The sequence below is a fragment of the Cetorhinus maximus genome, chromosome 1 (genome assembly GCF_964194155.1).
Source record: "Cetorhinus maximus chromosome 1, sCetMax3.hap1.1, whole genome shotgun sequence".
NCBI classification, from domain to species: domain Eukaryota; kingdom Metazoa; phylum Chordata; class Chondrichthyes; order Lamniformes; family Cetorhinidae; genus Cetorhinus; species Cetorhinus maximus.
Genome location: NC_135879.1, coordinates 97,439,460 through 97,455,114, shown reverse-complemented (window position 1 = coordinate 97,455,114; position 15,655 = coordinate 97,439,460). Strand labels below are relative to the sequence as shown.

Genomic DNA, 15,655 nt, shown 5'->3' with positions numbered 1-15,655 from the left:
AAAGGAGCGGGAAAGCACTCACCCACTGTGGTGTGGCTAATATTTGTCAATCAGCATTACTGAAAGAGATTACCTGGTCATTATTGTGTTGCTGTTTGTGGTCCCTTGCTATGTGCACACTGGCTGCTGTTCTGACAGTACAACAGTGACACCGGATTTTCTTGGAACTGTGGAGACTCTGCAGACCTTTAAAAACAGTGAGGCAAGACCCAGATTCAGAAGGCGCCCCTCATTTCCAACAGACCCCATTTTCGCTGGCAGGAGAAAGGGGGCAGGGTGTGAATCACACATGAGGGAAACCCAAACTCAGCTGGGCCATTTGAACTCAGTGCTGAGTTCAAACAGATCCCATGTTCACTGTAGCAAATGTCTTAAACCACAGTGTGGGAGTCACAGTTTTTTAGAGTAGACGTAAATGCTTGTTAAGGGCAGATAAGGTTTGTAGAACTGTCAAGCTGTGAAGTTATTTAAATCCCCAACCCTTTAAAAAATAATTTAAAAAAATAGGCTGCCTGCGTCAGTATGAGTTGAAAAGAAATCTGTTCTGGCAGTTACAATAGCTGTTGACATTGCCGTAAGGGCTATCATTATGTCATTGATGTTTGACTGCTTTCTACAATCTTCGATTATCTCAGCAGGGGACCCTAAATCCACAGGTTGATTGACAGCTCAAAGAGGCTATTAAAGAATTAGCTGTCTTTGATGTGGGGTTATGAATATAAGGGATTGAGAAGGTGATTTAGAAAGTTTGAATGGCCTTTCGTGAATGGGGGTGTTTTTTTTAATATAGTGAAGGTTGTAATAGATATTTAGACCTTTATTTTATTTCACATCAACATGGCTCCTGAAATCTGACCATAGTGGATACTGGGTGAGCTGGCATGGAGGTTGTAAGGGCCAAGCGTGGTGAATAGGTTGGCATGAATTGGCATTAAGTTGGCATTGGGACTATAAGGGGCCATGGGGATAGGTGGGAACATGGGTTGGCATTAAGTTGACATGGGGCAAAGAGGTGGCATGGTGAGGGGAGGTGATGGGGTGGGGTCTAGAGAGCCTAAAACGGAATGAAATAATTGGGACAATGTCCCACAGAACCAAGGAGGGCCCTTTAAACAAAAACAAAAATACCTGGAAAAACTCAGCACGTCTGACAGCATCTGCGGAGAACGGCTTTGGTGAAGAGTCATACGGACTCGAAACGTTAACTATGTTCCTCTCCGCAGATGCTGTCAGACCTGCTGAGTTTTTCCAGGTGTTTTTGTTTCGGATTTCCAGCATCCGCAGTTTTTTGCTTTTATCTTAGGGCCCTTTAAACAGCCTGCTTCCACTCGGCAGCCCCTGCGGCCACCTCCAATCGGGGTCTGGGGTGGCAGGCCTTCGGGGGCTGGGGAAGGTGCCATATATCGATGCAAGTTCTTTCTTTCTAAAAACTTCCAAGATTCGCATCGGAGTATTGCGACTTTCAAAACATCTGGGGACAGTGAAGTGTGCTTTATTACATCGGTGTTGCATGAAACTTGAATATAAATGTTTTCAACTGCGTACATCCTGTGGTGTGGTACACGTGTGCCTTTTTTGGCTGGTTACAATTTCCAGCCTGTCATTTCAATGTTGTTTTGCTGCCGGGGTTTGCGGAAATGCCAGAGTTATCCATGTGAGGTGGAAGGGCTGGTCTCTGTTCAACAACCCGGAAACAACACTGTTTGTGAGCGCGGGGGGGAAAAAACTGCGATAAGATTTATTTTTCGTAAAGTGAGTATACTCCGTTAAATTGTGTTATCTGCTGTGTTAAACGTAGGGAACTTTTACTCCTCGTGAAATGGAAGGATTCATTTTTAGTTTGTACAGTTCGTAACCGATTTAGGAGTAAGTGACAGTTTGGTTGTGCAATCTCATCATTTCTTGCCAGTGTAGATAAAAATCCAGCTCACATCGTGTTTAACCAAAACAACTACAGATACTGAAATTCTGAAACCAGAGCAAAAAAAAAACATGCAAAGTTAGGCAGCATCTGTGGAGAGCTGAGACACCAACTTGTCCATTCCAGCTATTCTGACAATTGCCTGCTGACTTGCATTTATTTACATAACAACAATTCCAAAGTAATTAATTAGTTTGAAGCGTTTTGAGGCAACCTGCATGCGAAAAACATTTTAAAATGCAAGTTCTTCTTGTGAATAGTCTTGATTTGCTGAGCAGAGGTCAAACCTGATGTTCAACGTGAAGCTCCAGAGTTGCCCAATGCCATCTAGTGGAATTGACAGTCTTTGATTTTTTTTTGTACATAAACATCTATATTGTTATATTGTTCGATATATTGTTACATATTCAAATAGTTAATAAACAAACTAAAAGAATGTGAACTGTTTTAACATACTACTCAAAATGATCAAACTTTAAATGATTTCACAGCCTGGGACTCTTTTAAATGTTACTGCTAAAATTTCTCCTTATGTTGCCAGGTCAGTATTCCTAATTGAAAGAGTCAGGAACAAATATAAAATAACAAAATAGACCTAGAGTGCAATAATATTATGAATTTAGCCTCAGTTCAAAACAGTTTCAACTTTGCACCAATGCAAAAATGTAAGTCAGTGTTAAAGAACAAACTAACTCCAAACCCTGGTATCAGGTTAGGTCCCGACTCCAGGTTTAGGGCAGATTAATGTTGTAAGTCATAGTGTAAATCAACTCTTAAAGTCATTTTTGTCTTATAGGTGAGATCTGGCTCATGCTTATTCCTGGAACAGGTTGGCAACTGTGACCACTCTAAATACTCCGTTTCTAAGAATGTTTGCAACTAATCAGGAGTAAAACCGGTTCCTTTGTGCTTTGTGTGGTTCACTATTGCATCTATATGGTACATTTTATCCACATAATAGATCATACTTAATTTTGCAGGGTCTTTATGTGAAAAAACAAACTTCTATTATTACAGTTTTTTATACTGCTTTTGGAATTTTCCTATCCTTATATTTTTGGTGAGCTATAACACTGAATGTATTTCTACCATGACACAAACACAATTAAATCCTATACTTCAATGTTGCTTTTATTATGAGGTCTCTTTCTAGTTTGTGAAAACTGGAATGATGTCAAGTGCAAATGATTAACAATAAATGAATTCTGATCTAATTGTTCCTGTGAGAGTGATTTTCGGCAGTTTTAGGATTCTCGCACATTGGGAACCAAATATTTTGACGTCTAAAGAAAATCAAACTCCCATCATGATTCATGATCCAGAGAAGAAAATTAGTCAACATTTGGATTGAATGTATAGGAGTGTGCAGATTGTTAATCCACTAGAGAACAAGGCCCACCATTTGTACATTGTATACTGACAACAACAAATGTGTGTGTCATGCAATCTCCAATGAAATTTTAGCTCGTTGCAGTTATTAATGAAACCTTTAGTCCTGGAAGAGATGTCATCAAGGAAGTGCGTTAGAAAAATGCTTTAAAACAAATTGATTTTCCTGTGACAGAAAAATATCATGAAAGCGGGTGTTTAAAACATAACTTGGCATTATCTAATTTGAAAATGGGGAACAATGACACAATTGTAGTGCTTTATTAAAAACAATGCCTGGACAAGAGCATGTGATAAGTGACTGAATTCGATTTAAAAAGTTGCTTTAGGGATATATTACTAAAATAGTTTGTTATCAAGTCTCTTCCACAAAGTGTATGAAATCACACAGAACATTCTGAAATTCAGGCTTGGTCAAAGAGAGAAAATTAACTCACTTTATATTACAAAATATTTATTTGTCTAACGTTTGCGCTGGGCCACCATTCAATAGTTACTATGGGACAGAATTCTTCCAATCCCGCTTGTTGCCATATCTTTGGTGGACTGGGATTTCCACCAATGGGAGGAAAACCTCGCCCACTAGAGGTTCTAGGTGCAGGGTTTTTACATAAAAGTGGTGGATATAAGAGTCAGCATGGGTCATGTTGGCATCAGCTGAGGTTTGGCCCTGGCTGGTGCTGCGGTTTGGTGCAAAATACGGTGCTTGAGTAGTGACTTGAGGAAGAAGCCAGCAAGCCAGACTGAAAATTGCAATAACTGGGAATCAGCCTCCATTTTATAAGACATTGCATCAGTTTCCCCATATGCTGAAAACATTCAACTCTGCCTCGCCACCATCTCTCTTCACCCTTCCACTAAATTATCAGACTGTTTGCCCGACATCCAGTACTGGATCAGCAGAGTTTTCTTGAAATTAATTACAATGAAGACCAAAGCTATGGTTTTCAGTTCCTGCCACAAACTCTGCTCCCTAGCCACCGACTCCTTCTCTCTTCCTATCTCTCAGCCCTTTTTCTCCCTTTATCAGAAAACTCAATCAAATTTGTTAAATATGATTGGCCTTTAACAAAGCCATACTGGCACTCATTAACTAATCCCACTTGTTGAAGTGACTGCTAATTTTGTCCCAGATTATCATCTCCAAAAGCTTCCCTATCACTGAGGTTAAACCGACTGGCCTGTAGTTGCTGGGTTGATCCTTACACCCTTTCTGAACCAGGATGCAGCTTTAGAAAGGAGAAGCAAGGTGCAAGAAAAGGTTAGGAGAGTCAGATAATTCTCCAGTCCTCTGGTGGCACCTCATATTGAAGGAGGATTGGAAGATTATGGCCAATGCCTCAGCAATTTCCTCCCTGACTTCCCCCAGTATCCCCAGATGCATCCCCCCTGCCCTGGTGACTTATTAATTTATGAATGGTGGTAGACCTTTCTAATATCCCCTTTACCCATTTTTAGCTCATTCAGTGTCTCAACTATCATTATGATTTCAGCAGCATCTTCCTCCTCAGTAGAGGCAGATGCAAAGTGCTTATTTATTACCTCAGTAATGGCCTCTTCCCTTCGTGGTCCCTAATCTCCTCCTCTTACTGCCCCTTTAATATTTATATGTCTTTTCAAGACTTTTGGGTTCCTTTTACGTTTGCTACTAGTCTTTTCTCATGCTCTCTCTTTGCTTCTCTTCTTTTCTTTTTCACTTCTCCTCTGAACTTTCTATATTCAGCCTGGTTCTCACATATATAATTAACCTGACATCTGTCATATGCACTCTTTTTCTGCTCCATCTCTCACCATCCTGAAGGATCTCAATTTGGTTGCTCTCCTTTTCCCCCTCATGGGAATGCACCTTGGCTGTACCCAGCAGCATTACCAAACCACCCTGTGAGGACATTGGTCCCAGCTCTGTTCAGGGGCAGCCTGCTTGGACTGTATAGGTCCCACCTGCTCCAGAACTGGTCTCAATGTCCCAGGAACTGAAAGCTCTCTTTCCTGCTCCATCTCTCCAGCCACATATTAATCTATCCTATTCCCATACTCACTAGTGCATGGCAATGGGAGTAATCTGGAGATGACTACCTTTGAGGTCCTGTTTGTTTGTCTCCTGCCTAATTCCTAAAATCTGCTTGTAGGACCTCATCCCTCTTTCCACCTGTGCCTTTGGTACTGATATGGACCGCGATGATCATTGGCTCTTCACCCTCCCTGCTTAGAGAGCTCAATGTTGGAAATTTGCAAGAAAATTATTATTCAATTTAAAATCTCATTTTTAATTATAGGTACAACCATCTGCTGATATAATTTTGTGACAGCTGCTTTTGGACTGAAGAATGAAGCTCTTGGTGCTTGGGGCCACTGGACAAACTGGCCAGTTTTTAGTGAGACAAGCACTAGAACAGGGCCACGTGGTGAGAGCTGTTGTAAGAACTCCCAGCAAGCTTACCATTCAACACGAGAACCTGACGGTAATTACTGTCAACATAGAATTCTTTTCAGTACTACAATGAAGCCCATTTGTTTGAAAATCTTCCCGAAGAGAGAGAATTATACTAAATCAAGAATTTTAACTGAGTTTTAATTTCTAATATAGATGACAACTTACAACCCAAGATAATCTGTTCCTTATACGTTATTATTTTTTTGCAGGTGGTGAAAGCAAATATCTTCTCAGCTGACAGCCTTGTGGAACACTTTAACGAGCAGGATGTTATCATGTCCTGTCTTGGGTTCCCAATAAGCATATTTTCTGAAGTTACTGGATTTACAGAATCAATGAAAGCTATTGTTCCAGCTATGCGTGAGGCAAAAGTGACTCGAATTATAGCAATGGCGTCCTGGTATACTAAACGTGAGTCCTTTTAGACTATGTTCATATTTGTAATGCAAACTGCCAATTGAAAGTTGTTAGGATGTAACTGCAGTGCTATTGGTGGCGAGAGGTAGTGAATGTAGGTAAAGGAAAGAAAGGTAAAGGAATGAAACCAGACAGACCACCCAGCATCGACCCAGTCACTGGAAATGACAACAAACAAACTCAGCCCTGTCAACCTTGCAAAGTCCTCCTTACTAACATCTGGGGCCTAGTGCCAAAATTGGAAGAGCCATACCTTACAGATCATGTTCCAGACACCACCATCACCATCCCTGGGTATGTCCTGCCCCATCGGCATAGACAGACCCACAGTGGTATACAGTCAGGAGGGAGTTGCCCTGGGAGTCCTGAACATTGACTCCGAACCCTATGAAATCTCATGGCATCAAACATGGGCAAGGAAACCTCCGGCCCATCTCCCGTGCATCCGCCCTCACACTTTCCTCTCCCTCCCAGAACCGTGATAGGGTCGCCTTTGTCCTCACTTATCACCCCACCAGCCTCCGTGTTCAAAGGATCATCCTCCGCCATTTCCGCCAACTCCAGCATGATGCCACTACCAAACACATCTTCCCTTCACCCCCCGGAGGCTTTCCGCAGGGATCGTTCCCTCCGGGACACCCTGGTCCACTCCTTCATCACCCCCTACACCTCAACCCCCTCCCATGGCACCTTCCCATGCAACCGCAGAAGATGCAACACCTGCCCCTTTACTTCCCCCCATCTCACCGTCCAAGGGCCCAAACACTCCTTTCAAGTGAAGCAGCACTTCACTTGCACTTCCCTCAATTTAATCTACTGCATTCTCTGCTCCCAATGTGGTCTCCTCTACATTGAAGAGACCAAACTCAGACTGGGTGACCACTTTGCGGAACACCTTCGGTCTGTCCGCAGGCATGACCCAGACCTCCCTGTCACTTGCCATTTCAACACCACCCTGCTCTCATGCCCACATGTCTGTCCTTAGCCTGCTGCAACGTTCCAGTGAAGCTCAACGCAAACTGGAGGAACAGCACCTCATCTTCCGACTAGGCACTTTACAGTCTTCCGGACTTAAGATTGAGTTCAGCAATTTCAGATCATGAACTCTCTCCTCCATCCCCACCCCCTTTCCGATCCCCTTTTTTCCAATAATTTATCATTTTTTTTACAACTATATTTTTTTCTTTTCCCTCCTACTTTTAAATTTATTTCGATCTATTGTTTCATCTCCACCTTTTAGCCCATTTCGATCCCTTCCCGCCACCCCACCTGCACTAGGGCTATCTGCCACTAGCTTGCTTCCCTTAATGTCCCCATTAGCACATCCTTTAGATAATATCACCACCGTCAACACCCCTTTGTCCTTTTGTCTATGGCATCTTTGGCAGTCTCTTCTTGGCCTCCGCCTATTACTGGCCCCCTATCAAGCTCTCCTGTACCACCCCCTCCTACCAGCTTATATTTCATCTCATTTCTATATGTCTTAGTTCTGATGAAGGGTCATAAGGACTCGAAACGTCAACTGTATCCCTCTCCGCAGATGCTGTCAGACCAGATGATAAGTATGCCTGGCATGGTGGTGAATGGTCCCATGGATGGGATGAGGACAATGAAGGTGTATGTGGGAGAATAAATGGTGATGTCCCTTGAACTGGCAGTGAGTGAGGGCCCTGTGGATGTATGATGGGTTTGTGAGTGTGTGAGTTGACAGTGATGAGAAGAGTGATTTACTCTGGTGGAATAGAGGAGATCATTCATCCTCCTGTGGCACTGGGTGGTGGTCCTGTTTTGAAGGGCATTGGCACTGACCACGGCTGCCACTGCCTCCCAAGCTGGATTGGGGACGTTGTTGCCCATCCTACGGCCAGAGTAGGGGTAGAGGACATCATGGCGAGATCCACTGCGTCCAAAAGGCGCTCAAGAGACGTGTCATTGAACCTATGGGCTGCAGTCTTTTTGCATTTTGGGGCCATATCTTCCGTGTAGCAGTTGTGGGCTGGAAGCACTGAGAGGTGTGCACGTGGCTGCACTTTAAATATGGCGCCCAGCGTGGTGAAGTGGTGAGATGATGGTGTGGTGGGCGAATGAGAGCCCGCCCGCCATGGAAACGGCATGTTTCCTGGAAATGCATAATTAATGAGGTGGGTTTGGGATGATATGGCGTGAGAAGCTGCCGTTGCAGCCGGTGGGTAAAACATCGTTTTCCTCGCCTGTTACCGCACTTAGTGCAAATCTGGGATGATTCCGCCCGATATTTTGTCTTTCTTAATGGAGGGTTTCCTTTACCTGGTGTCCCAGTAGTGTTGATCAGACAGTCACTTGTTTATGCTGGTCAGCTGCATCTTGCAAATCTCGCTTTTTGGAAATTGCTTCATTTTCTCTGCTCCTCTGAAGAAGGTTCTCATCGCAATGTGGTTTCACAGACACTCGGAGTCCACCACACCACACATAGGCTGGGATCTTCTGTGCCTGCCGGCGCCGGGCATGTTCAGGTGGCGAGAGCAGACAATATGGTGCAATCGGCAGTTTGCGATCGTCTGCTCAGCCTGCCAATGGCAGGCCACATTTCCCGTCATTGGACATTGGGAACCTCATTGTAATATATCTGCATATCATTATTAGACCAGCCCTGGAATCGTCCCCCCCTGCTATCGTCCGCCCATGTCGGCAGGAAGACACGCTGACATGTTTCGCACCAACACATAATCAACATGCACCTGGTAGGCTACGCTTTGCTCGGGACTTCAAGGTTTGCCTACCTTGCTTCGGTCAGCACTCGCAGTCATCAGCGCCAAGCTTCACAGACAGCACCACATCACTTTTAGGGGGGCTTATGGTTAGGTCTCTACCAACCAGATCAGCCGTATGTGGGTAGCTTTTCAATGGCTGCAGGGCAGGGTCTTGCTTGGCGAAGGGGGAGAAGTCGCCTCAGACAAGGGATCAGGCTGCAGAGCGAGAGCTGTACTGGGGAAGGAGGGTATCCCAGGGTGTGTGTGTGGGCACATGTTGATCTGTGCAAGTGGCCTCAAGATGGAGTGGGCTGGGGAGGTAGTCTCCAGAGGAGATGAGGCCAGATGGACATGTGAGGGTATGTGTGTGAGAGTGAGTGGTGATGTCCCTTGAGCTGGCAGTAAGTGAGATGCTAGTGAATGTGTGATGGGCTTGAGGTGTGAGTTTAGAGTGATGAGATGGTTGCCATAACCCTGGCTGCACGGATGAGATCATTCATCCTCTATCTGCATTGGATGGCCAACCTCTTCTGTGCAGCATTGGCACTGATCACCACTGCCACCGCCTCCTAAGCCGGGTTGGTCATGCCGCTGCCCATCCTGCAGCTAAAGCGGGGGTAGAGGACATTGTGGTGGGCCTCCACAGCTTCCAAAAGGCGTTTCAGTGACACGTCACTAAACCTGGGGGCTGCATAACTAATGCAGTGGATTTGAGACCATACGGTGTGAAAACCTGCCATTGCGGCCGGCGGGTAAAAGGTTGTTTTATCTACCCGCTACGGCATTTAGAGCAAACCTGGGACAATTCTGCCTATAGGTAGATATCCTTCCATGTCTTGGAATAGACATTAAGCACTTCATTTGATCACAAGGAGCAAAGCAGCCAAGTCCAACACTGTCCTCAGCAGATGTCTACACAAATACACTTTCCAACAGAGCTCACTGAGTAGAATAAGGAACAAGAGCTCTGATTCTGTCTCCCTCTCCACAGATGCTGTCAGACCTGCTGAGTTTTTCCAGTTATTTTTGTTTTTGTTTTTGTTTAAGAGCTCTGACTATTTGTTTTCTCCCTTTCTTGCTCAAAGATACAAGGACAACCGTAGCTGCTGCCTCAGTGGTGTGATCTGTTAATTCAGCAGGGACGAGGAATAGAAACTGGGACTTTTGCATCCATATGACTTTGTTACATCAGCCAGTGTTGTTGTGCGCTGAACCATTAGAAGAACTGTCTTTCTAGCCTTTCTGTGATTTCATTGAGTGTGTCGCCTTCATGTACTGCAACCAGTGTGCCTGTGTGAATCTTCCTGGGGAAGGCCCACCACTGTCTGATTGGCATTTAATGCAGAGGGCCTTCCCAATAAAAGACGACCCAGGGCTTTCAATGGCGCTGTAGCCTACATTAAATTCTGCCTGATGAGTGTAGATTAGTTTGATACCCCATTTTATGTAAGTTAATGAAATGGATCCGAAAGGTCATCTTTCCAAAGGCACCATTGTGCCACTAGAAGTATGGTGGAACAGTACGTCTGCCCACTATCTCATTCCCTCTGTGACCATATCCCAAATTCCACATGACATACTGATCCACATGGATATCCACCCATGCTTGTAGGAACACAATAGAGTTCCTATCAGTTGAAGTATTGGAGTGGCAAGGAGCTACTCAGACAGGAGGAACCATGCTGGTTGGGATATAGGTTTTAAAGTTCTTGGTCTGTTGGGCCCAGAATTGAACAATTATAAATACTTTTGGAATTAGTTACTATATGAGTAATATAGCTGGAATATGATATAATATGTTATAAATATAACTAATACTCCATTCTTTTAAGCACAATCCAATCTGATGATTAATTTATTTCACTTTGGTCAAGTAATACATTTGTGTATCTGACCAGGGCTGTGACTATACAAATCCTTGGTCCAGTTTGCACCATTAATGCAACAAGGAAAGATGTATACATAGATTTGGCAACTAAATCTCATTAGGGAGATTATGTCAGGAAATATGGTAGTCCTTTTGGAATAAAATCATTGTTCTGTATTTATTTTAAAGCTGAAACTTCTCATCAGGCTTCCTGGGCTGTGCGCTGGTTCTTGATTCCCCTGATCCGCAACATACTAATCAACATGCAAGTGATGGAGAATTATTTAAACAATGAATGCCAGGATCTCAACTGGACTGTAGTGAGACCACCAGGGCTTCAGAATGCACCAAAAACAGGTTAAAGTCTTGCCTTTCAATTCTACCTTCCAGGATTCTATGCATCTTTGTAAGGCAAGTTTCTCGTGATACATACCTGCTCCTCACAGAATCACAGAATCACACGATGCAGAAGAGGCCCTTTGGCCCATCGAGTCTGCACCGACACGTGAGAAACACCTGACCTACCTAATCCCATTTACCAGCACTTGGCCTTGAATGTTATGATGTGCCAAGTGCTCATCCAGGTACTTTTTAAAGGATGTGAGGCAACCCGCCTCCACCACCCTCCCAGGCAGCGCATTCCAGGCTGTCACCACCCTCTGGGTAAAAAGGTTTTTCCTCAGATCTCCCCTAAACCTCCTGCCCCTTACCTTGAGCTTATGTCCCCTCTTGACTGACCCTTCAACTAAGGGGAACAGCTGCTCCCTATCCACCCTGTCCATGCTCCTCATAATCTTGTACACCTTGATCAGGTCGCCCCTCAGTCTTCTCTGCTCCAACGAAAACAACCCAAGTCTATCCAACCTCACTTCATAACTTAAATGTTTCACCCCAGGCAACATCCTGGTGAATCTCCTCTGCACCCCCTCCAGTGTAATTACATCCTTCGTATAATATGGCGACCAGAACTGCACACAGTACTCCATCTGTGGCCTCACCAAGGTTCTATACAACTCCAACATGAACTCCCTACTTTTGTAATCTATGAATCTATGCTTCGATTGATAAAGGCAAGTGTCCCATATGCCTTTTTCACCACCCCACTAACATGCCCCTCCGCCTTCAGAGATCTATGAACTCACACGCCAAGGTCCCTTTGTTCCTCAGAACTTCCTAGTGTCATGCTGTTCATTGACTACTTCCTTGTCAAATTACTCCTTCCAAAATGTATCACCTCACACTTTTCAGGGTTAAATTCCATCTGCCATTATCTGCCCATTTGACCATCCCGTCTATATCTTCCTGTAGCCCAAGACACTCAACCTCACTGCTAACCACCCGGCCAATCTTTGTGTCAACCAGGGGCAGAGATCCTGTTGCGAGTTTAAACAATTTTTTATGCTTAAATACGCAAAAAAAAAAATTGTGCTTTTGCGATGATGTAGTTTGCAGGTCGGTTCCTGGATTTGAAAATAGCACGGCCCGATACAGTTCCTGTAGGAGGAGGAGACTACAGTGTAAGACTTCCACTTCGGCAGCATAGTTTCAAAAAAAAATACAGGATCCAGTTTCATTTCTGCTGATGCCATCTCTTCTGACCCCCCGCATCCTTTACTAATCTCTCCTTGAGCTGGTTTTCTTTTCATTTTTCAAGATCTAGTTTGATTTGCATTATTCCGTTTTTAAGTTGCTTTTAGTTTTTCCATGCTTTCACGCTTTATTCTGACTTTTTTTTTTACACTGCTCCCCATTTACTAGGGGTAATTTTGATTTTTTGGTGACAGTGTAAAACGGATGATATTAATTCAGCCACCCAGTACTGTATGCACCCCTCGTGATTTTAATCTCAAAATGTCACCTCCCACCCCTACACACTACTCCTCCTGTTTGATTTTTCCAGGCTCCACTTGTTGCTCAGGATTTCGCTGTTGGTACTTGGCTTTGGCTGCACTCATGTTTCCTCTCCAGGACCCCGGCCCTCTTACTCACCCTTTGCACATTCTGTCTACAGTGACCAGCATAAAGATCTCTTTGAGGTAACATCTACAAATATAGAAGAGAAGACCAAAACAAAATAATTTAATCATGAGATTGGATTGTGCTTGAAAGAATGGAACATTAGTTAAACAGCTATATTACTTGTATCCCAACAAAAATGTTTGTGTGTGCCCTAAGTGCATGACAATGCAACTGAGTAATCCATTGGAGGTAAAGCATTTTTATTTAATTATTTATATCTTGATTTTCCCCATTAAGAGTAATAACAAGGTTAAAATGTGATCTATATATTTTACTACAAAGGACTTACGGTATAGTGAAATGGAAAGTGATGGAAGTGCACAGATGGAGTGAAATCTGACGCTGCTGGCTAGGATAGGATAAGTGGGTGGACAGCAGTAGTTCAATGTGATCCGTGAGAATATGCCTGTGCGTCACAATTAAATGTGAATGTAAGTAACTGTCAACCTTATCCAATCAATAGAAACCCCAGGCACAGGGTAACCATGCAGGATGATGGCAGTAACTCAGAAAGGAGTTTTGTATTTTAGGTAGTTGAAAGTCCTTCATCTGATGTGATGTGGCATTTTTTGAACTTAGAGTTTGTTCAAGGAAATCACTGATCTTTTGAACACCCTAGCCAACACTATCTAACATTAAAAGCAAAATACTGCGGATGCTGGAAATCTGAAGCAAAAACAAAAAATGCTGGAAAATCTCAGCAGGTCTAACAGCATCTGTGGAGAGAAAGACAGAGTTAACATTTCAAACGTTAACTCTGTTTTTTTTTTCTCCACAGATGCTGTTAGGCCTGCTGAGCTTTTCCAACATTTTCTGTTTTTGTTTCACTATCTAAGCTTTCTTGAGTTTTAAACTAACTTCCCTAAAACAGCTATAACTCTATTTTCACTTAGCAGCCAGGTTTTGTAATTAAATGTAATTCAATCAATTTTATTGTTCAGGTGAACCAGTTTGCAACTTGAGCTGATTGATCACTCGAGCCTGACTCAAACAAAAGCTGCTTTTTTTCCCACAAAGCCAATTCTCTATTTGGGAATGTAGTTTTCCACAAAAGGAAGTGCTCGTTATAAAACGTATTCTTTTATTTATTTTCATCATTTGACCGCCAATTGTGCTACCAATTCACTAAATTTCAGACTGACTTCTTTTAAAACAAGAAAAGGTAATTTTAACCATACCCACTCGGTGGGAAACTGTCTGGATCAGATTAGCCACTGGATTTACTCAATTATTCTATCTATTGGTGTCTATGGAAACTAACTTGGAATGTGGTGCACAACTAGTGGCAAATCCAATCTCATCGCTTTCACAGCAAATGGGCTGGGTTAAAATTACACCCATGGTTGACAGACTGAAGTATTGGGGTATTGTACCATTGAGAAGGACCAATAGTGAGGTGCTTGATTCTGCTTTGTGAAGATTGCTTTGTTCAGAGAGACTTAAAACTTCATCAACAACTTTGTATTCTTTGAGAAAAGTCGGTTAAATAGTTTTGTTACACTTATTGTGAAAGTTGAAAGCATGAGCAAGCCACAAGCAAATATGTTTAAAATATAGAACTAAGTAATTTTGCTCCAGAGATAAGGATTTTGTCCTTGCATAATTATTTGTGCTTATTTCTTCCAACTAAAGCCCTTTCATAATTAGTTTATCTGTATCAGTTTATAACAAAAACAGAATTACCTGGAAAAACTCAGCAGGTCTGGCAGCATCGGCGGAGAAGAAATCAGTTAACGTTTCGAGCCTTCATGGCCCTTCGGCAGAACTGAAGCATAGTTAGGAGAAGGGAGAAATATAAACTGGTTTAAGGTGGTGGGGGAGGGGGGGGTGGGGGGGTGCGGGGGGGGGGGGGGGGGGAGAGAGACGTTGAGTGTGTGGTGATTGTGGAGAATCAAAAGATGTCACAGGCCCGAACAATCCCCATCCACCACTACTCTCCTCCGTCTGGCTGAACTTGTTCTCACACTGAACAATTTCTCCTTTAACTCCTCTCACTTCCTCCAAATAAAAGGTGTGGCTATGGGTACCCGCATGGGCCCCAGCTATGCCTGCCTCTTTATGGGGTATGTGGAACATTCCTTGTTCCAGTCCTACTCCGGCCCCCTCCCACAACTCTTTCTCCAGTACATCGATGATTACTTCGGTGCTGCTTCATGCTCTCGTCGGCACCTGGAAAAATTTATTAATTTTGCTTCCAATCTCCACCCCTCCATCATTTTCACATGGTCCATCTCTGACACTTCTCTTCCCTTCCTTGACCTCTCTGTCTCAATTTCTGATGATAGACTGTCCACCAATATCCATTACAAGCCTACCGACTCCCACAGCTACCTCGACTACAGCTCCTCACACCCCGCTTCTTGTAAAGACTCCATCCCATTCTCTCAGTTCCTTCGCCTCCGTCGCATCTGTTCTGATGACGCTACCTTCAAAAACAGCTCCTCTGACATGTCCTCCTTCTTCCTTAACCGAGGTTTTCCATCCACGGTCGTTGACAGGGCCCTCAACCGTGTCCGGCCCATATCCCGCGCATCCTCCCTCACGCCTTCTCCTCCTTCCCAGAAACATGATAGGGTCCCCCTTGTCCTCACTTATCACCCCACCAGCCTCCGCATTCAAAGGATCATCCTCCGCCATTTCCGCCAACTCCAGCATGATGCCACCACCAAACACATCTTCCCTTCACCCCCCCTGACGGCATTCCGTAGGGATCGTTCCCTCCGTGACACCCTGGTCCACTCCTCCATCACCCCCTACTCCTCAACCCCCACTTATGGCACCTCCCCATGCCCACACAGAAGATGCAACACCTGCCCCTTCACTTCCTCTCTCCTCACCGTCCAAGGGCCCAAACACTCCTTTCAAGTGAAGCAGCATTT

The 15,655-nt window shown here is 44.0% G+C and overlaps 1 protein-coding gene across 1 annotated transcript in view; it reads left to right on the top strand.

Moving 5' to 3' along the window:
* The first annotated feature begins 1,642 nt into the window (after positions 1-1,642).
* The window catches only part of LOC144681922 (uncharacterized), a 23,172-nt gene continuing 9,159 nt past the window's right edge, over positions 1,643-15,655 (top strand). The window contains exons 1-4 of the mRNA XM_078544088.1: positions 1,643-1,752; positions 5,587-5,772; positions 5,954-6,155; positions 10,947-11,114. Of these exons, the coding sequence (XP_078400214.1) occupies positions 5,638-5,772; positions 5,954-6,155; positions 10,947-11,114 (505 nt within the window). The 5' untranslated portion in view covers positions 1,643-1,752; positions 5,587-5,637. The remainder of the gene's footprint in view (positions 1,753-5,586; positions 5,773-5,953; positions 6,156-10,946; positions 11,115-15,655) is intronic.